This window comes from Amblyomma mixtum, chromosome 3 (assembly GCF_055824585.1).
Source record: "Amblyomma mixtum isolate Tamu chromosome 3, ASM5582458v1, whole genome shotgun sequence".
NCBI lineage: Eukaryota > Metazoa > Arthropoda > Arachnida > Ixodida > Ixodidae > Amblyomma > Amblyomma mixtum.
In genome coordinates, this window is record NC_143014.1 from 28,704,596 (window position 1) to 28,725,552 (window position 20,957).

At 47.2% G+C, this 20,957-nt stretch overlaps 1 protein-coding gene across 1 annotated transcript; it reads left to right on the forward strand.

Annotated features, from left to right (window-relative positions):
* The first annotated feature begins 297 nt into the window (after window positions 1-297).
* On the forward strand, window positions 298-20,298 carry LOC149349508 (chitinase-3-like protein 1). The gene is made up of 8 exons (XM_089578479.1): window positions 298-659; window positions 2,364-2,588; window positions 11,839-12,095; window positions 13,193-13,296; window positions 14,856-14,973; window positions 15,730-15,915; window positions 19,131-19,253; window positions 19,981-20,298. The coding sequence occupies exons 1-8, from the start codon at window positions 599-601 to the stop codon at window positions 20,125-20,127; spliced, it is 1,221 nt and encodes a 406-aa protein (XP_089434605.1). The 5' UTR covers window positions 298-598; the 3' UTR covers window positions 20,128-20,298.
* The last annotated feature ends 659 nt before the right edge of the window (window positions 20,299-20,957 follow it).

Sequence of the window (20,957 nt, forward strand, 5' to 3'; positions counted from 1 at the left end):
GTTCTCAGAATGAAGCGCATGCGGCCATTGAGTCTAGGATGGCGCAGTGCACGACACAGGGTGACATAACGCATACGATGGTATACGGCAAGCCACTTGGCGTCCTGGGCATGCTAGTACTACCGTACCACTTTGGGTAAACAAAAGGTTCGCGCGACGACCGGTTGAAGAGCAGTTGAATAACACGACCCAAGGACAACCGGGCCCCGGGGCAACAACCGGCGGGCACGGTGCGCCCACAGCGGTCGCAGCTCGAAAGCGCGCGAAAGTGCCCTTCCCGCGAGCTTCAGTGCTCCGGAGTGAGAAATCCGGTTCGCACGAGCTCGCCTTGTAAAGGACCACCCGGCTCATTACGATGCGGCCCCCAGCGCTGCAGCACGCTCCGCAGCGAAACTAGAAGAGGCGGCGGCGGCGGCAGCGAGTATTTCCTCGCCCTACACTTTCCCTCTGGTCTCATTCCACGGTAGCCGCCAGCAGAGCTAGCCAGATATCGAGGGGCGAGAGTTCGCGGCGGCCGGTGCAGTTACCCCGAGCGTCGCGCGGTGGGACCTGCCTGCAAGGCCCTCCTCTTTGGCTGCCCGCTCTCCTTCGGGCAAGGATGATGTGGGTCGCCGCCTTCGGCCTCCTCCTGGCCTCGCTGGTCGCCGAAATATGCTCCGGTAAGTGGACGCCACCATACTGAAACCCCCCCGAGACGCCGCTGGCCTCGGAGGCATCAAACCACCGCTTACGTGACCGCGAAGCAAAGCAGCGAGGGCCTGTACTTCCGCGGACGTGGTCATCATCTACTGCGAGGATGATGACCGGTCCGCGCATTGTCTGGCTCCCATGGTTTCGCTGCGGACGAGAGAGCAAGGCCTCTTGTCTGCAGCAGCCTGCTGTTGAGAAATGGCACCAAGTATTTTTAATCCTGTTGCAGCTGGCATATTATGCTCCCCCTCCATTCCTGCCTCATGCTGATTGGTCAGCAGGATGGCGGGGTTCAGATGTCGCCCCTTCACTATCCAGCCTCCTTGCTCGAAGCGTTCTTGTTTACGGTGGCTGCAACGTTGCGATAGTTTCGTTGATTAGACATGCAAAATGCTCGCCCCCTTCGGCGAGTGAAAATGTATGTAACATGGAAAAGCAAACGCCACCTGCAGTTTACCAGGGATACAGTTGTAATTTTCAGTGACTTCATTTTCCCATCTCTTTCATCCGGCGAGAGCCCCTCTTCGTGCGTTTTTTTTACGCAAAAAAAAAAGTGAATAACTATCGTAAAACAGACCGTAAACCATTTTGAAAGAACCCGCCGAAATACATTGGCGTGGTAGCGCAATGAATACGTGCGCGCACAGAAAGCCTTGCTGCATGTTGCTGAGTGCTGGTTAACTGCCAACCATACTAAGCTACGTTCGCACGGTGGTCGTGCAAGAGGCACTGTACGCAGTCGCGGCTACAAACGCCAGTTCATAGTATCGTATATTCACAAGCTGATGTCCCACCCGCAGTCGACTGATGACCCGTTGAGAAGCAACACGGCAAAATTTTCGTTCCAGCAGTGCCTATATGCGGCTGCCCGTACGGCGTACGCTCCACCGACGATGTGCGGCCGTCTGTATTCTACCGAGAACTATAATAGAGCCCAACAGTGAGACATAAGCGCCTGCACTATGAAATGTGTGGACTGCCTTGAAAGCAACACAGTAGGATTTTTGTTCCGACCTGCTTCAACTGAGTTAAGTTTTTCATTAAGTGTCATGCGTTTTAAGTGTGTGCGGTTTTATTATAGTACAAAAAAACTTTGCTTCAATTACGGTAACAAGAACCGCTAACTCCCCATTGCAACGGAATTGTAATTGATTTACGAAGTCTTGAGCAATTTTAGAAAAACTAATTCCTTTATAAGATTCTTGCACACCACAGTGTGCAAGGCCTTCGGTCATGTTCCTCATCACCTTATAGTCCGAATGTGCAGTCGGGAAACACTTGCTCGTCTCTTGCACATTTTTCAGTCACATAGCAGTTGGCATATACACGAAACAAACAGCACGTATCAGTGCTGAGATGTACGGGCTGCCTCCAGCAATGCGAAAGAAGCAAAAATAAAATGCCCACATCGCCGTTCTCAAGTCTCAGCACCGTTTGAAGCTTGAGGTCCTTGCGCAACGAAAGAACACGGCGGAAGTAGCCATCGAAGCATAAGCACTTGAGCGCACTATATGAGCAGTTTCTAAGTAAGTACCACAGTTCTTGACCACACCGAGAGTGCACTCATTGTCTGTGTTCCACTGTGTTCATACTGTTTGCAAGCCACAACTGGTCTGCATCCACCCGTTGTTGGACGATATTCTCAGCAACCTCCCTGTGGGTACATGTCGCAGCGACGACCACCGGCGCACCAACGACTCATGTGGACGATGGCGCCCAGCGAGTGGTGTGCTACTGGAACAGCTGGTCCTTCTACCGGAAGGGCAAAGGAAAGAGTCTCGTGCAGAAGTTGGACACGCGGTTATGCACGCACCTCGTCTACAATACAGTCGGCATCCGCGGCGCTGAAGTCGTCTCGCTGGACCCCTGGAATGACTACTCGGACAGCGGCGGAAACGGTAAGCGTATTCAATACTACACGCGGTCGGAGAAGACTAGGACGTTCTTCGTATGACTACGCACGCAGATCGATCTAACCCTATTAAAGGGCAACTGAAGAGGTTTCAGAAGAGAATTCAACGAGCTTAACGTGATCGAAGGTATGAAACGTGCAGGTAAATCGTGCGCAATCTTTTTGTGCTGCTATTTGAAATGGTGAAGTAATCGCTGAACAAAGCCGCGGCGGCGTTCAGGTATGCTCTCCAGTTCAGGCTCGTGAGGACCATAGCGCATAATACTCAAGGGACACAACACGAGCGCTAAACTTCCACTAAACGATCTTTATTCGGCGCTGAAAGCCTTATAAAGATCACGTATGGTACAGGTATAGACGACTAACAACGATTACCTTGTCAAGGACATGATGTGTCAAGGAATGAAAACAAAAAGCGCAATAAAAACCACCAATCAGTGAGCACGTTTCACACTATCGCCCACTGCCTTGAATCTAAGAAACCTAAGTCTTTTCTTGATAATGACAGCGAAGGATCACTGACAAAATTGTCCAATCCCTGTTTTTCCATAGCAGCAGCTTCAATTATCTCCCTCCTTTTTTGATCGCTAGTTTTTCCTAACACTGAACCCTCCCCGAACTTAGGCGCGCACTTGTGACCACGGCAGTGACGAGCCAAATTACCTGGCCCCTCATCTCTGACGTTTCTGTGGTGCTCGCTGAGTCGCTTATTCAGGCACCGGCCTGTCTGTCCGATATACAACTTGCCACGTGAAAGCGGCAACCTGTATGCAACGTTATCGGTGCAAGTTACAAAGGGGTTCTGATGCGTACAGAGCAGGCCTTCCTATCCTGCTCGTCCGGACATGTGTCCTTAGACATGCGGGACAATTTTTCTGGGGCTGACATTAGCAAATTTTAACTCCAGTTTTCTCTGCAGTCTTTTTGAGGCCGTGAGAAAGCCTGTGAATATAAGGCATTACTTCAATTTTGTTGAGACCTTCTTTTTTATCTGTCAACATTGTGTTGTTTTTTTTTTGCGCATGCTTTCTGTTACTGCTACTACGAGGTACCTCGAGTAACCCGCTTCCTGAAGGCGATCAACCTGATTACTGAAACTTGTTGTCATTAGGCAGGTGCATGACTTATTGACTGCATTAGACAGCCATGTTTTTACTACTCCTTTCTTAACCAACTTCGTATGTGCCGAGGTAAACGGTAAGAGAGCCTTGTTCCCTCTAGGCTCATACATCCAGCAAACTCGGCTCAAAGAAACTAGTTTTAAATCAAGAAAATGGATCATACCTTCAACAGGCAACTTGTGAGTAATTGACAGTGGCTCAAGACACTTCGCAAAGGTAGATATTGTGCTTTCTGCTACCTGAAGAAGGCTTCCACTGCTCTTCCGAAGAACACCCAAGTAATCATCTACAAAACGGACCGTTTTTATCACCACTTTACTGTCTAGATTACTCTGGATCCTCCTATATGAGCTCGCAAGAAACAAGTCACTAAGGGCAGGCGCTATGCACCAACCAATACCCACTCCCTTTTTTTGCAGGTAGACTTCCCCATTCCACTTAACAAGGGTTGACGAGAGGTACAGGGACACTAAATTCAAGAAACCATCAACTGAAATACCAGCTCCATTTTGAAACAATACGGCGCCAAATTTATGAATACAGTCTTCAATGCATTCTAAAAGCTGCTGATGAGGCAAAGAGTAGTAAAGGTTCTTTATATCTATTGAAAGAAATTCTACATCTGCACCATGAAGGCTTCTCAGGTAGTCAACAACTTGTTCTGAGCTTCTGATTAAAAATGAGTCGTCTGGTTTCAACAGCTTTAGCTTAGTTTGCAAAAACAGGCCTACTTCTTTCTGCCACGAATCACGTTCAGAGACTATAACCCTATAAAAGGCGCCTCTGGCTTGTGGGTATTGACTGCGAAAAACATCTCAAGTGTATTTTTTTCCGGAATTCGTGATCTTATAAGGCTTTCAGCGCCAAATAAAGATCGTTTAGTGGAAGTTTAGCGCTCGTGTTTTGTCCCTTGAATATTGTGCGCTATGGATCCTCATGTTGACTACCCACTAGAGCGAACCCGACCCTTCTTTAGTTCAGGCTCCTCCACAGCGCCGGTTAGGGGGCAGCCATGGTCAATGTCGAAGATACATGTATCGTCGATACTATCTTTCGATAGTTTTTGTGTATCAGAATTAGGTATCGGCTGGAAAAAAAATTAAACTATCGGAGTATCGGTACCGAAAATACATTTTTACCGTGTCGTGTATATTAACGATACTCGATATTAAAAAAAATAAGTGTGGTGCAGATTCTGGGAGTGCTGTAGTCAGACTTTCTCAGGCAATTAGCACACTGAGAAAAGGGAGGAATTAGGAAGAGACGATGTCAGTGTCGTTGGCCCGGTCGGTCTTCTTTCTTGCCACATTCTTTGTCTGGGAGATGAACGACGTATATGTTGCGTTTCTGCACACTCCGTGACAGAAGGGTCTTGAAGACAGGCACACCGTTATGGTAGAAACAACACCCTATATCAAGTAGCGATGGCTGCCAACATAAGTGGATCTTCATGTTTAGGAGCTTACAGAACATTTGTTGTTTGCTTGGTCAGCACGATAAAGGCCGCACACTCTTCAACTCGCGGGTCAATGGTGTCCTCAGCGTCAAATGCGTCAGCTGACGCATTCTTTTTGTTTGCAGAAGCAAGCGCTATGACAAGCCATAGTCCCAAGAGGCGTTAGTGAAACTTGAGCTTCTTTAACTATCTCAACGATCCTCGAGTCGACTCGGCTATGCTTTACCCTTACCCGTTGATACAGGGCGATTTCATTAAATACAGCAAGGCAACGTGCATGTCTGCTTCTGTTTAGAGAGGCTTTTTTTAATTTGCTTCGCTTCCAGTACAGCTCCATCGCGGCGCTCTTTCGGGCCGGTGATTTGAGAAATTGCTTTTTCTTAAGACCTTTAAGTAAGCATAATGTCTAGACAACAGATATTAGCAAGATATGTTTTGTCTGTATAACTTCGAGCCCTTTTATCCTTTGTTTTTTCCTTCTATAGTTTAAAGCAGAATAATTCAACTTCGAGCGTCTGTTAAATATAGTGATGGCGAAATAACTGTTCGGCTTTCCCGAGCACACAGAGCTTGTACCTTTTAGCAGAGGGCGAAAGCAAAGGCAATAGGTAAATACTGCAGTAACAAACGAAGAGCATCGGAAAAATTTCAATTATATTCTTACGTAGTCAAGTGCTCACATGCCGGTTCGCACTAAGAACGATAGGTAAATACTGCAGTAACAAACGAAGAGCATCAGAAAACGGTTTCAATTATATTCTTACGTAGTCAAGTGCTCACATGCCGGTTCGCACTAAGAACGATAGGTAAATACTGCAGTAACAAACGAAGAGCATCGGAAAACTGTTTCAATTATATTCTTACGTAGTCAAGTGCTCACATGCCAGTTCGCACTAAGAACATTAGCTTTAATACATGCTCTGCTAGGCTGCTTACGGAACTGATAATTTCAACGCCGCCGTGGCTTCCATTCCAATGCTAAAATTTTTTAACGAAACCAGCTGCACAGACAGAGGAGCTTTAAAAAAATCCGTGCGGCCGGGTTCGTTTAAACTTTTTTTAAATACGGTGCAGATGCATCGAAAATTCCGGAAACCATAGAGAAATTTATTAACTTAGCAAATAATATTACCAGCTTTATCATATTGCCGATTTCAGTGGTGTATCGAAGTATCGACGATGCCGTATCGAGTATCTGTACCGGAAAACAATTTTGATTCGGCACGCTGTACCGGCATCGGGAATACAATTTTTGAGGCTATCGGATATCGGTATCGAAGATACTTTCTTCAAGTATCGTGCCGAGCCCTGATAGGTGCTCGCATGATGGCGTCATCTACGGCGGCGCTACAAGAAAACCAAGGCCACAAAAGGCAAAGCCCACGAAGCGTTGTTTGGCGACGTCGGACGACGCATGGCAGGGTGAGGAAAGAAATTTAAATGTCACGTCTGTGACGTCATCACTGAGCTCCTTCACACTTCTCTGACACTGTAAGGAGAAGCCTGAACACCGCCGTGGCTTTAATCGGCAATTATGTCACCATTTCAGATGCTAGCGCCGACAAGCTTTGCATGCTTTGCCTACAGTATTTGTACATGCGAATCCTTGAATCTCGCCGAATTCTCGAGAAACGGCTCATCTTTTTTTTAAATTTATTAGTTCTTTGAGACATACAGTAGCTTCAGGTGCTGTGGCAGAAGGCAATATTTTTTGCCTGGCAAAGGCCACAACACACAAAGAATGTATGCCCTCTTCGGGAGAAAAAAAAAAAACAAAGAAGGGAAGTAAACAACATCACGGCAAGTAGCAATTTCATTCAAAAAGAAGAGAAATAAACACAATAAGCAGCATCTGAGAACGCAGTCATCTAACAAACAATTTCAAAGAAACAGTACAAAAGCCTTTGTCTAACCCTTTTAAGGAAAATAAAACTAAAACATATGAAGATGTCATGTAGAAAAGCTTTCCAAAAAAGAATTTTGCACATTTTAAAACTCACGATACAACGATGTTTCCAGCTTCTCTACGACACTCGGGTAGGTATTCAATATGGTAGGTATTCGAAAATTCAAAGCATGTGTTCCGTAGTTTGTGCGTACTTGTGGCACAGAAACTGTTTCATGTGCCAAGTTGTATGACGTTTCTTTTGTGGCGAAAGTCTTGCTAAATCTCCTTTGGTGGTCTGTCTGAGACGAAATGCTTCGAGCGATAATTGACGTAAGAAGAGGTAGTTATAGCAAATATTCCGAGCTTATTAAAAAACGGCGTAGTATGCGAAAGGAAGTCGAGGTTACACATGGATGTCACCGCCCATTTTTTGCAGCCTAAAAAGAGATTCGAGGTTTGTTTTGGTGATGGCGCCCAAGACCAAAAGCGAATACTGCAGACGCGACTGTATTAGACAGTAATACAGTTGCTTTTACAGACTAAATGGAATAAAGTACTTCAACAGGTTTATAATTCCTATCGCTCTGCAAATATCTGCTCGAAGGGGTTCAACGTGGATCGACCAATAAAGATTCTCATTAAACCATACACCCAAAAATTTGGTGCAGGTAGTGTTTTCGAAAACATTATCCCTGAATTTCAAATCGTAGTTACTCGTCAGCTGCTTTCGCTTGTGTATATATATATATATATATATATATATCAGATAAAGTCACCAGAAATTGAAAAACATAACAGGATTTAATTCACGACGTTTCGGCTGGAGGACCAGCCTTTTTCGAGTGTACTACAGTATTCGAAACACCCAGCTTTTGAAGCACGGCGCGAGGTACAGGAATAGCGTGAAGCAGAAATGCAAACAATGAGGAGGGGGGAAGGCTGAAAAAGACGAGTAAAGAAAAAAAAGACGAAAAGAAGAAAATCGCTGACAACTTGAAAAGGGGCGATATATATATATATATACACTTTTTCCTGCCGCCGCGGTGGCTCAGTGGTTATGGTGCTCGACTGCTGACCCGAAAGACGCGGGTTCGATCCCGGCCGCGGCGGTTGAATTGCTTTGGAGGAGAAATTCGAGGTCCGTGTACTGTGCGATGTCAGTGCACGTTAAAGAACCCCAGGTGGTCGAAATTTCCGGAGCCCTCCACTACGGCGTCTCTCATAGCCTTAGTCGCTTTGGGACGTTAAACCACATAAAACCAACCAAACCAACCAACTTTTTCCTGTACCTCGCGAATGCTATAAAAGCTGCTTGTTTCGAATACTGTAATACACTCGATAAAGGCTGGTCCTCCAGCCGAAACGTCGTTATTAAATCTTATGTTTTTCAATTTCTGGTGACTTTATCTTATATTAATCAATCAGCTGCCAAGAAATAATTTTGTATATATATATATATATATATATATATATATATATATATATATATATATATATATATATATATATATATATATATATCTACGAGGTCGGTTAGAAAAGTATCCCACTTTATTTTTTTTTTGCGAACACCTGATGGATATGAAACAAGTGCGTTTGCGTCAGCCGACCTTGAACCTTCGTGCGCAAGCACGAATTTTTTCCTGCCTGCCGATAACGTGAGTCGCTGGGACGCAGCGTTTGAGTGAGGCAGTGCGCAGTGCTCTCGTCGGTTTTTTATTGCAAGGAAAATGGCGGAGCGACAGGAGCAGCGCTACTACCTCAAATTTTGCCAGAAACTTGGCGATAGCCAAGTGGAAACCATTCTAAATGTTCAGACGGCTTTCGGTGATGATGCTATGAGCAGCACACAAATTAAGCAGTGGTACAATTGGTTTAAAGACGGCCGCACATCGGTGGAGAGAGAGCCACGCTCCGGTCGGCTATCAACATGCCGAAATGACCAGGACATTGCCGAAGTGAACGCTGTGGTGATGCGGGACCGTCGTGTGACTATCCGAGAAATTGCGGAAGAGGTGGACATCAGCAATTTTTCTGCACATTCCATTATCACCGGATATTTAGCCATGGAGAGAGTTGCGGCGAAATTCGTGCCGAAGCTGTTGACGGTGGAGCAAAAGCAGCTTCGTGTTGAAGTCTCGCAAGACGTGCTGGATTCCACAAACAGTGACGCCGACTTCAACGACACCATAATCACTGGTGACGAGTCTTGGGTGTACGGGTACGGCCCGGAAACCAAATCCCGGTCGTCACAGTGGAAGCATTCCACGTCACCAAGACCAAAGAAGGCCCGCCAAGTGCGCAGCAATGTTAAAGTGATGCTGACTGCTTTCTTTGACTCCCTCTGAGTGGCACACCGCGAGTACGCACCCCTCAGGGTCAAACAATGACCAAAGAGTACTACAGAGATGTCCTCCGTCGCCTACGTGGTGCTGTGCGGGGCAAGAGACCGGAGTTGAGGTCAACAGGAAATTGGCGCATCCATCCCGACAATGCTCCTGCACATTCCTCGCACTTGATTCAAACTTTTCTGGCGAAAAACGTAGTTCAACAGACTGCTTACTCTCCTGATATGGCCCCCTGCGACTCCTGCCTGTTTCCCAAAATCAAGAGGCCATTGAAAGTAGCGCGATTTCAGACAAGGGAGGACATTATGGCTGCAACGACAGCTGAGCTAAACTCCATTCCGAAAGGGGCCTTTTCGGAATACTTCCAACAATGGCAGCACCGCTGAGAGAGGTGTGTGGAGTCCCAAGGAGACTACTTTGAAGGTGAATAGGTTTTTAACGCTCCAGTTATGCCAGTTTTCTTTCTTCTGCCAAAGGTCGGATACTTTTCTAACATACTTTTTCTATATATATATATATATATATATATATATATATATATATATATATATATATATATATATATATATATATATATATATGACACATTTTGTTTTAGCACAATTTAATTGTAGTTTGCATTTAACCAGCTTTTGAGGTCATCCATCCAGCTATTGGCTGCGTTAAAGACATCTTTACATGTTTTGCACAGAGAAAAAAGCGCGCGTGTCGTCAGCAAATAATACAATGTATGGTGTATTTGGGATGTTTACCATGTCATTGGCGTAAAGAAGAAATAAAGTTGGACCAGGATTGACCCCTGAGGAACACCCCAGTTTATGACGAGACACTTAGAGCAAGATTAAAGAAGGGAAACGAAATGCCTTCCAGTGCTGAGGTAGTTTTTAATTAACGCATACACAGCACCTCTAATACCATACCAGGGTAACTTTTTGAGCAAGACATCGTGATTAATCGAATCAAAAGCTTTCTTAAATTCCAAAAATACTACAACTGTGAAAAGGAGCTTTTCGAAATTCTGAATTATGTGGTGTTTTGCATGCAGAAGTGCCACCTCTGTAGATTTTAGTTTCTGAAAGCCAAATCGCTCGGGAACAATTGCCTTGTTCTTCATCAGGTGTCCAACTAATCTGTTATTTAGCACATGTTCAGGTATTTTAGAAACTATAGGAAGTAATCAAATAGGTCTGTAGTTACTGACGTTGTCAAATGCGCCACCCTTATGTACTGCTACAGCTCTCGCGGTTTTCGTAAGCAGAGGAAATTCGCCAGTCGATAAAATGGGGCTGCAGATATGTGAAAGGGGGCGACATATAACCCCCCTTAAAACACCCGAAAAAATTCAATGTCACGCGCATTGAATCGCACATGATTCTGGCAATTTTTGGCCTATTCTCTTCATACGAGAAATCACAGCAAGGAGAATTTTCGCACTGATCACTGCTCTTGCTTCCAGGACAGTGATTAAGAGGATCGTGAGGACAACTGTATCGAATTGCTGTTCTCAATAGAAATTGATTTTCTGTCCTTTTCTGGGCTCATTCATGGTTTAGAAGATTTAATTTAAAGTTCTACCCCCTCGATTCAATCACGTAACGTCCACAGCGAGGATTGGTTACGCCGTATTGAAAGGAATGGCAGTATAGATATTCGCGCAAAAACTCGCTGTCGGCGCATGCATTTCACTCGCAAAATCAGCCGTTGATTGCAACACCTGCATTTTTTATAGCTAATAAAAGCTGAGTTTTCAGTGAGAGTGGCCTCTCTGTCGTTAGAAGTCTAACGATACACGCCACCTTCAATTAGTTTCCAGTGTCCCTTAAACGGCAGAGTGCGCACTGATCCTGAGAGCATACGCTAATCGAGAGCACGAGCCCACGGGCAACACCGTCATTTTCCTACAGTAAGGGCAGCCAGCAAAACTCAAACATTTTGCATTGTCCCTTCGGGACAGATTACGCGCGCCTCAGGCCTAACTCATGTTAGCAGAGTGACCCGTACCTATACTAAAGGGTTGTGGCTCAAACCTGTAAGTCTAGCACGTGTGCACCAATTGTATAGTCACCGTGCTGTTCCTTCTGGCCAGAGCAAGAAGGTGTAGAATAGAAGAATCACCCCTGATGCGGGCCCGAGCAGACCGCCAGTCAGAGTGTGGTGTCGCTTAAAGGCGCATGCTATGGCACTGAATGCAAGCCCCCACGGCTGTAGCTTCCTATGGCTGCAAGAGAAAAGTGAACCACCGTATACACGTTGAACGGATCGCGGCAAGAATTATAAGAATTGGGTGGGAATGGCTGTTTTCCCGGCCAGCCGCCATTCCCGCGTACGTGTACGCGAGTTGTCGGTCTGTTAAAAACGCGCTTGCTCTCCTATGTGCACCTATTTTGCCCTTGTGCGAATGCAAAGGCGGCGTTGCTACGCAGGCAACCTGCGGCGGTTCGCCAACCTGAAGAGGCGCAACGGCGCGCCCAAGCTCCTCGTGGCGGTGGGCGGCCAGAGCCTGGGCTCGGTGCCATTCAGCAAGGTGGCCATGTCCGAAAAACACCGAAAGGAGTTCGCTGAGAGCGCCGTGGCGTTCTGCCGCGAGCACCGAGTCGACGGCCTCGTGCTCACCTGGCACTACCCGGCCAGCGGCGGCGGCCGGCCCGAGGACAAGGAGAACTTCGTGCTCCTGCTCAGGGTATGTGAAGAGGCTGTGTCACGCAGCTCTTTCTGTGTGTGTGTGTGTGTGTGGGGGGGGGGGGGGGGGGTACACGCACTTCGAGACGAAGACGTGGTTGGACAAGAATGAATAGACCAGAAGAACAGCAGCTCCCTCTAGGTTTGAGTACTACGCACAATCTGCGAGCCGGCCTTCACCTTGTGAGGGTATTCGTTGCCATCTAATCACGTCCTTGTCCCCTAGAGTTGAGGAGCGGCACGGTCTGCCGTACCGATTGCTTCCCTTGCATCCAAATTGCATTCTTGCTGGCGTGGGGTGAGCTGCATATCGCGACTCGAGAGGGCATTATTCACTTCAGATATGAACCAGACAAGGCGGAATACCTTAACAGGAGGCAGACGAACTTTTGTTAGAAAGATGTGTTGAGAGAACCACAAGAAGAGTTTTGTGCGCAGATGCGACAAGCGAGACACACGCGGGCGTGCATATGTCTCCCCTCCACGTTTCACCCCTCCCCTCCGCGCCCCAAAGCGGAAACTTTTGCATAGGAAGGCCATGCTGAACTCCATTTTTTTTTCCGCGAAAACAGTCCAAGAAATACATGGTTAAAACGAGACCGGCCCCCACTCCCTCCAAGAGCGACCCATAAATTCGCCCTTGTCTTCACGTCCTCGCACCATGTATCAGCCGGCCCAAATCACGTTTCTCCATAACGTGCACAAGCACCTGGGATGCTACACTGATACCGCACCACTGACGTTAAAAGGAGCAGCAACCAATAAACTAAAGCCAGGTCGTAACGCCCGAATGTGCGTTACGACCTACCACAAAAATGACAAAAGTGAGCCAGGTGCTGCTGGCAAGCTCGGCAGCTGCTGTGAGCATTTCTGTCTCTCACTGCTTTACATAAAATGGCCTCTTCAGGGAATCCGAAAGTATGTTGACTTGTTGCAAATATCTCATCTCCAGGAAGGGGACTGCACTCACCGCAGATTTATCGAGGATGGTGCGATATTTCTTGAGTGCACTAGTTCTCAAAAAACTTGCTTGCTGCCGTCAGCGCCTTTCTCGTGTTCGATTCATCCCCTTCTGAATAATTGCTCTTCAATGCGCAGGAAATTAAATCAGCATTCAGCAAAGCGAAACTTCAACTTGGAGTCGATCTTTCAGTCGCCAGAGAAATTGTCACCAACGGCTACAACCTGCCGGAAATAGCAAAGTAAGTGCATCGTAAAACTCAGCGCGTCAATGCTTGTATTCGTGCCAGCTAACAAACAAAGCGATGTCGCGGCAGCATATACGAGTCTCGCCTCACAATCTATTCAACAGCAGAGGTTTTAGTGCGTAAGGACTCCTCAACGGGGTCCAACCCCAGCCAATAAAATTGTGCGATGCTTCACCTTCAGCCGCCGCGGTGGCTCAGCGGTTATGGTGCTCGGCTGCTGACCCAAAAGACGCGGGTTCGATCCCGGCCGCGGCGGCTGGAATTTCTTTGGGGGAGAAGTTCTAGAGGCCCGTGTACTGTGCGATGTCAGTAAACGTTATAGAACCCCAGGTGGTCGAAATTTCCGGAGCCCTTCACTACGGCGTCTCTCATAGCCTTAGTCGCTTTGGGACGTTAAACCCCATAAACCAACCAACCAAGCTTCACCTTCAGGGCAACCCGCGCGACCAAAGCTGGTTAGCCGTACTGGCAGATACTGTAGATACCGCCACGGGACCTGCGTCGCCAGCCCGACTCTGCTTTAAATTTTCATATGTAACCGACTTGCCCCAACCGAGATTTTAATTAACTTGATTATTCTCCTCCTTCTTGAGCTTCAAATTGGAGGCAAAAAACGGGTTCAAGGACCGAGTTCAAGGAAGGCGGTAGGCAGAAAATGCGACCGCTTTTATGTTTCGTGCGCGTATTCAGTGCTTTACAGGCGCGCTTGGATGGTACTTTAGCGTATTTCCGTGGCTGTGTAAAAACACCACTCAAAACGCAATAACAGGCTAAAAGCGCCGTGCGACAGAAATAACGGTACAGAAACAGGGCAGAAGACGTCGGCCCAAGCCGGACGCCGTCCGCCGGTACCATCTCTCCGGCGGTTCTGGAGGCGGCAGCGTGGCGGAGACATCGTACGTGAAACTTGCGATATGCGCAGTGGGGGTGAAATGAAGCGAGGAAAACTTCTCTCGTACTCAACCACCGCTGGCCGTTCCAGCGGAAGATTTCGCTGCATTATTTTCACTGCCGGTTCTTCTGGACTATGACACGTAATTACACTCTCGTACAATTAAGTATATCTGGCTGTTGGAGGTTCTACAGACGCTATTAGAAGCCTTTCGCACTGAGGAAAACACTACAAGTTCAGGCCCGACAAAGCCTCATTGGGCTTGTATGGCAGCGCCTGGCAGGCAGCGAAAAGTCGTGTGCAGTGCTTGATATTTATAAAGAACAGTAAATAAATAAATATCAAAAAAGAACAAAAATACGACAGAAACATCAAACCTGACGTCATCAGTGTTCGCAGTTGAGTAGAAAAATGGCCGGGTGCATCAAACCATATGAACAAATCATAGGTTTCCGAAACTCAAAGAAATTCCCAGCCTGCGTCTTCAACACCTTGAACACTTCATATTATGGCGTTTCATTACTTTCACCTAAACTTTTCGTGCAATTTGAAGGAAGTTTTTCGGACCTCAGATTAAACGCAAAACTTGTCGCGTACCTGTGGGCTTCCCAACAACTCGCGAGTTTCCATAACACTAACCTTCTCTCCATGTTTACGACAGGAATGTTGACTTCATGACCGTCAACGCCTTCGACTACTGGGGCGTCTGGTCGGGCCGAACGGGACCAGTCGCTCCACTGCACGGCTTGTCCGACACCGACTACACCACTGCCAGCGTGGTAAGGATTCAGCAGTCCTAGGCAGGCAACGGCGCCGTTAGCGCCTATCGCTTCAAACAAAATTTACTCGATTTGAAATTTACATATTAAAACTTACAAGCAACGAAGTTGGTGCGCATAATGCGCCATCTCACGTATTTTTATCTGAAGAGCCTCGATCCTTAATTTAGGCCTGAATCAGTACAATGTCGCTTTTTTCGAACCTTGGAAGTGATTTTCTTGTTAAGCACTCTTTTTAATAATTTTAAACTGTTTTCAGCATGAACTGCCGTAACAGGCGAGAGCAGAAAACAATTATTGTGCCAGAGACGTTCAAGATGTTTATGTAAAAAAAAATTGTTAAAACACATTTCTTTGTTCATTACTGAACCAAGAAAACGCACAAAATTCTTGCATGGCTTCATTAATAAGATGAAAGAACAATGCCAGCAAAATATTCTAAAATAAAATTTGTCAATGTGCCCTCTTTCACATTTGATTTCAAAATTTTTAACTCCAACCAACTTCTGCTTCTTCGCGGAGACCTCAAAGAGCGCTCACGTGAGCAAAAAAAATTGTTGAGAAAAATACTTCGCTGAAATTCCATTCATACAATCTCCAACTAGCCCTTTTTTTTTTCAAAAGAATCGGCAGTGGTCGCTTTTGCGGTCTCGGACGTTTCGCGTGGAACGACCCCATGACGGGCATTCAAACTGCCTTTTATTTAAAAAAAAAACAAGACCCGAACTGCGTCGGTCATTGCACGTACTGTTGCAGGCGTACAGTATCAACAGCTATCTCAAGACGGGCGTGCCGCGCTCCAAAATAGTGCTGGCCATCACCACGCTGGGTCGCACATGGACGCTGAACGACACCTCCAATATCGGCTACGGTGCCTTCTCCGACGAAGGCGGCCCAGCGGGAAACTACACCCTGACGGCCGGCGCTCTTGGATACAATGAGGTGAGTGGAGGGTACAGGCTTGCAAAAAAAAAAATGCATACAGTCAGTGGAGACAACCCCGCGCAGATACAAAGGGCCTACGAAAGCTACTGGCATATATAGTAGAATTTTTTTCTCTGAACAAGGAAGGCTACAGAATATTTCCGGCTGCAGACGGGGCTGCTGCAATGCCTATAACAAATCTCAGTGCACATGACGCGTTTCCAAATTTCAGGCTTATCGAAACGTGGCACGCAGTCAAGACCGCACCCGCGTGAGGTAGGCCGTACGGTTGCGCGTTAAGAATCAATTTTAACGTGACAGTATTAGACGTCACATAATGTGATTTGGTGTACTGCGTCTGTCACGTCACCAAAGTCGCTGATTGGTCGAAAGAGGTCATGTGACCTTGCGGTGTCATCACAACCTGTCCACCGTATCAGGCGGCAATTTGCTTCAGTTAAATTGCCACCTGCCTGCATGGCACTTCACATCATGCAATTTTGCGTCCTGTGTTATAATTCTGTCACCCGGGCAAGTTCAGTGACATTGTCATGAAGTGCACTTCCCTTGAACGAATGACACTTTCGGTGCGCGCTGTCACACGGCAAAAAGGAGTGTCATTTGGTAATAATGGCAGTGCGATGGATGTTGCAGCACCTTTGAAAAATTAATTTTTCCTTACGCCGTTAAGGCGCCAGCTGTTTTCATGATTAATTTGTTTTCGCGTAATTACTTAAAAAATACAATTTTATCGCAGATTCCAAACCAAACCATCTAATCCCTCCAAGTTAATTTTCAGTTTTATTTCCGCATCTGAATAACTGTTAACTACAAAAAAAGCATCACGATTCGAGACAATTAGTAATACCCCTGCTACACGGGCGTTTCGAATGCCTTCCAACCAAATGCTATTCGACTCGACTGCCGCCTTGTGCTGCTACACGAATTTTTAAGCATGAAATGCTTTTAGCTCCCGTTGTCGGCAGTCTGGTGACGTCACGCCGAGACCGAGAGCCAACATCTGGGCACTGAATTCCACTCATCAGGGCACTAAAACGAGAACATCCGGGGACCGTACGAGATTTAACGAGACTCATACGTGATCTGTTAGGGGATTTGAGAGAGGGCTGCTTAGAGCAAGAGGGGAGCTCCAGGGCGAGAAGGGCTTTGGGCGGAATTCCGCGCTGTCCCCAAGGGTGGCACTGCGGTCCCACACGCATGTAAAAGACCGGCCGCTGGGCCTTCGGGCAGGCGGAGGCGGTTGTTGCTGCGGCGCGCGTCTTTTCTTTTCTTTCACTCTTTCCTCTTTAAACTCTGCACGTGGCAGCGGTGGTGGCTCGGCACGAGCCAGTTGGCAGGTCCGTGCGATTTCCTTTTCATCCTTCTCTCAGTCGCAACAACAACAGCCTTCGGGCAGATGTGTACACGCTCGCGGAGTATTCGAACGCGCTGCATATACATTCTTGTCAGGCCTACGTCTCGTCGTGTCCGCGTACGCTTCTGCATCATCGTGCATTTCAATGCCGCCACCGTCACAGCTGCTTAAGCCGAGCAATTGAGCCTGATGAAAGGAGAGGTAGGAAGCGTCTTGCGGAAGGCGATCTCTTTGCGAGTGATAAGCCACAGCAGAAGACTGCTCGCCCCTGCCGACAACGCCATGATTATGCGGCCGCTCCCGAAAGCGACAAGGCCGCCACGGTTCGCGGCTGCCTAAGCCCGCACTATTGCAGGCGATCGCTTCGACGCAACAAGAAGAGTGTGGTGTGATGTAGTGTGTTGAACACTAGACCCATTTCAAGATTTTGACTAGTACCATCTACAACCAATGTGTTATGCCCGTAAACATTTCATGCTTACTCTACTCTCGGTTACGGGAGAGATTTTTTTTAACAGCATTCGGCTGTGGTACATTCCAGTTGACGGAGCTCCACGAGGATATTCCGAGATTTTGGGATGCCTCCGAAACTCGAACACATCCTGCACTGACCAACAGCCGTCGCCATCGTTTCGCCCCGCCCAACGCCGCACTGCTTCGGTTCTGTGGATGTTGATGTGTCAGATTGGTCGAGAGGGCGATGATGTCATGTCACAAGGTGACGTAAAGCGGCGCGAAGATTCAAAAATGAAAAACAAGAACGGGGGGGGGGGGGGGGGGGGGGCGAGCGCGCAACCGGGCACGGCCGAGACAAGCAGGTTGCATCAAGGTTCTCGGTGGACTCGCTCAGCGTACGATTATGTGTGTGGGAAAAAACGGCGGTCGATTGGCGTAGTTAGGCCATATTCGAATTAGGTGCGCTAGCGCTGTATGGCCATTGTTTTGCAGTTTATCGTCCACCTTACACCTAAGTCACATGACCTTGTGACGTCGTCGCAACCTCGCTCCTGCCAGGCATGCATAGTGTGTGTGTGCGCGTGCGTGCGTGCGAGTGCGTGCGTGTGTGTGTGTAAAATATGACTTCAGCGGCACAGTATTACCAGTGTTGGCGGACACCGGAAAGCCCGTGAACTGCCTTAAGTAGCAAGCTGGTTAAATAATTTGATAATTAACTTTTTAACTATCATAGCTAGGCAACTGGTTGAAAAGATTTGTGGCCGGTCGCTAGTAACAGCCATATCAGTTTCTTTTTTTAATTCCGAAAACGCGATTATTCTCGGCGCTGTGGCTGGACAAAATATGGCTACATCGTGCCGAAATACATGTGCTTTCGAAATGCATGCAGGCAAAGCAACACTTCCAGTGCATGTAACTAGTCAAAAAAGTCAAATTTCGTCGAGCCACAGGGCCAAGGGTAATTTCCTTTTCGAAGTTATAGAAATTGATATGATTTTTGACTATCGGCTACGAATCTCTAATCGCAGCTAGGCGCCTAACTCTACTAATTAAAAGTTACTAAAAATTAATTAACCTGCACAATACCTGACGATTCACTACTACGCTGAAAAAGTCATAATTTTACATCAAGAAACCTATTTGTGAGAATTACTTGTCTTCCCTGAAACACCTGGTATACACACGCACGCACACACACCTGGGCAGGCTGCCCACAACCCGGTGGGCAAGTGGGCAGCCTGCCACAAAGCAGGCTTCAGACAAACATACAATGGCTAAATGCAAGGAATGGCCAGCATAAGTGCTAGCTCCCTACGAGAAGCAACGTTGCTTCTCATGCTGTCGCATTCCACTCTTCAGGTGACTTAAGCGTCCACACATTTTTGTTTTTCTTTTTGCCCAGCTCTGCGAATCAATGAAAAAGGACAAATGGGTGGTAAACTATGACAAAGGACTGAAGGCGTCCTACGCAGTGAAGCTACCGACGTGGGTCAGCTATGAAGATGCCCAGAGTGCTAAAGACAAGGTAAGAAACGCACGCAGAAATAATACTACTGTCGCAGCATTGCGAGACAGGTCTGAAAGTGTGACGTTACTTAGGTTGCACCACGTCCTTTAGTTGATAGAACATAAAACATTTGTAGCACAGAGCCAGCTGCAACAGCGCCAAAGCGAACTTGGATGCGAACAGTATGACTTATCCAGCTGACAGCATAACAAACGAAACGCAAAGAGTCTTCATTTAGCAGCTTTTTGACGCCCGTGCAGCCGCCAACGCCTTCTGGGCTGAGCTCGTGCTTAATCCAGTGCAAAATTCAAACTTGTCTCTTGCGTGCAAATGAAATGCCAAATCTTATCGAAACACTGTGTTTCGTCTAATGCGGAGCATATATTTGCAAATCTCACCGGCCCCCGCTCGGTTTTCTTGAATCTGATTTTGTGACTGCATGGGTTTCCGCAGAACGGAACCTGCTTCAGCGCTGTTCTAAGAGATAAATGAAATTGACATACAAGTGCCTCCTCAGTGCATTTTCGCGCCAGAGCATTACGTGAAGCAGTCATTTTAACTCAGGGACCCTTAGGGACTTGTCCAACAGGGTCTGTGTCGCCATACAGGACCACTATAAATGATCCATGAGCTGTCATGCGAAACACGTGAACCCTGTGGGCACCTTCTTGTCGCAGCTAAAGCGCTCGGCCCAAATGTGGGGAAGTCTGGGAGCTCTTTAATCACATTGGCATTCACTTCACAGGCTGCGTTTGCACGTGAAAAGCAGCTGGGAGGCATCGCCATCGTCACCCTGGACACGGACGATTTCAACGGAAACTGCGGAGATCCCTTCCCAATCCTCAACACCGCTGCCAAAGAGTTTCTAGGCACTGATGACGACAGCCGCTAGAGAAAGGCTCGCCTTTAGGCGAAGCAAGAAATGCACAGACCGCACAGATGACACACATATGGCCTTCCTGGAGCAACAGTGGTTTTACAGACGGTTCCCACTTTCATCCGTGCCATAGCGGTTTGCGACATGACTGTAATAAAAAGTGGCATGAAGAGGCCTGAAATGCAACATCTGAAACCGATGATGTAGGTAGCATCGCTGCCTTGCTTTTATCACAGTCCAACTTGCACTGCTTGGTTTCACCAGTGCCCAAAACAGACTGCCATTACAGGGTGAGCACTGTCATGAAGATACTCATCTTGCATATAAAGACTACCAATGCTGCCCAAAGTAATCATAGGCCTGAAGAACGATGGGAAAGGATTTTGCTTTGCTTTATGAGGTTTAAGGTCCCAAAGCGACTCAGGCTATGAGGGCGCCGTAGTGGAGGCCTCCGGATAATTTAGACCACCTAGGTCCTTTAAGCACACTGACATGGCACAGTACAGGGGCCTCTAGCATTCCGCCTCCATCGAAATGCGGCCACCGCGGCCAGGATCGAGGCCGTGTCTGACGGGTCAGCAGCCGAGCGCCATAACCACTGAGCCACAGCGGTGGCTGTGCAAAAGGATTTTGTGTTCACAATAAATACTGATGAGATCCACCCCTGACCAATCAACTATTTTTATTCAGTCAAACCTCGCTATAACGAAACGTTTTTAGCGAAGGAACAGCCATTCCCCTTGGAGGCTCCCGTTTAAGCCCATGAATAATATTTAATTTTTATGAAGCAAAATAACGAACCTCCAATGAACCTTACTGGCCATTTCGCGTAGAATATGTCGATT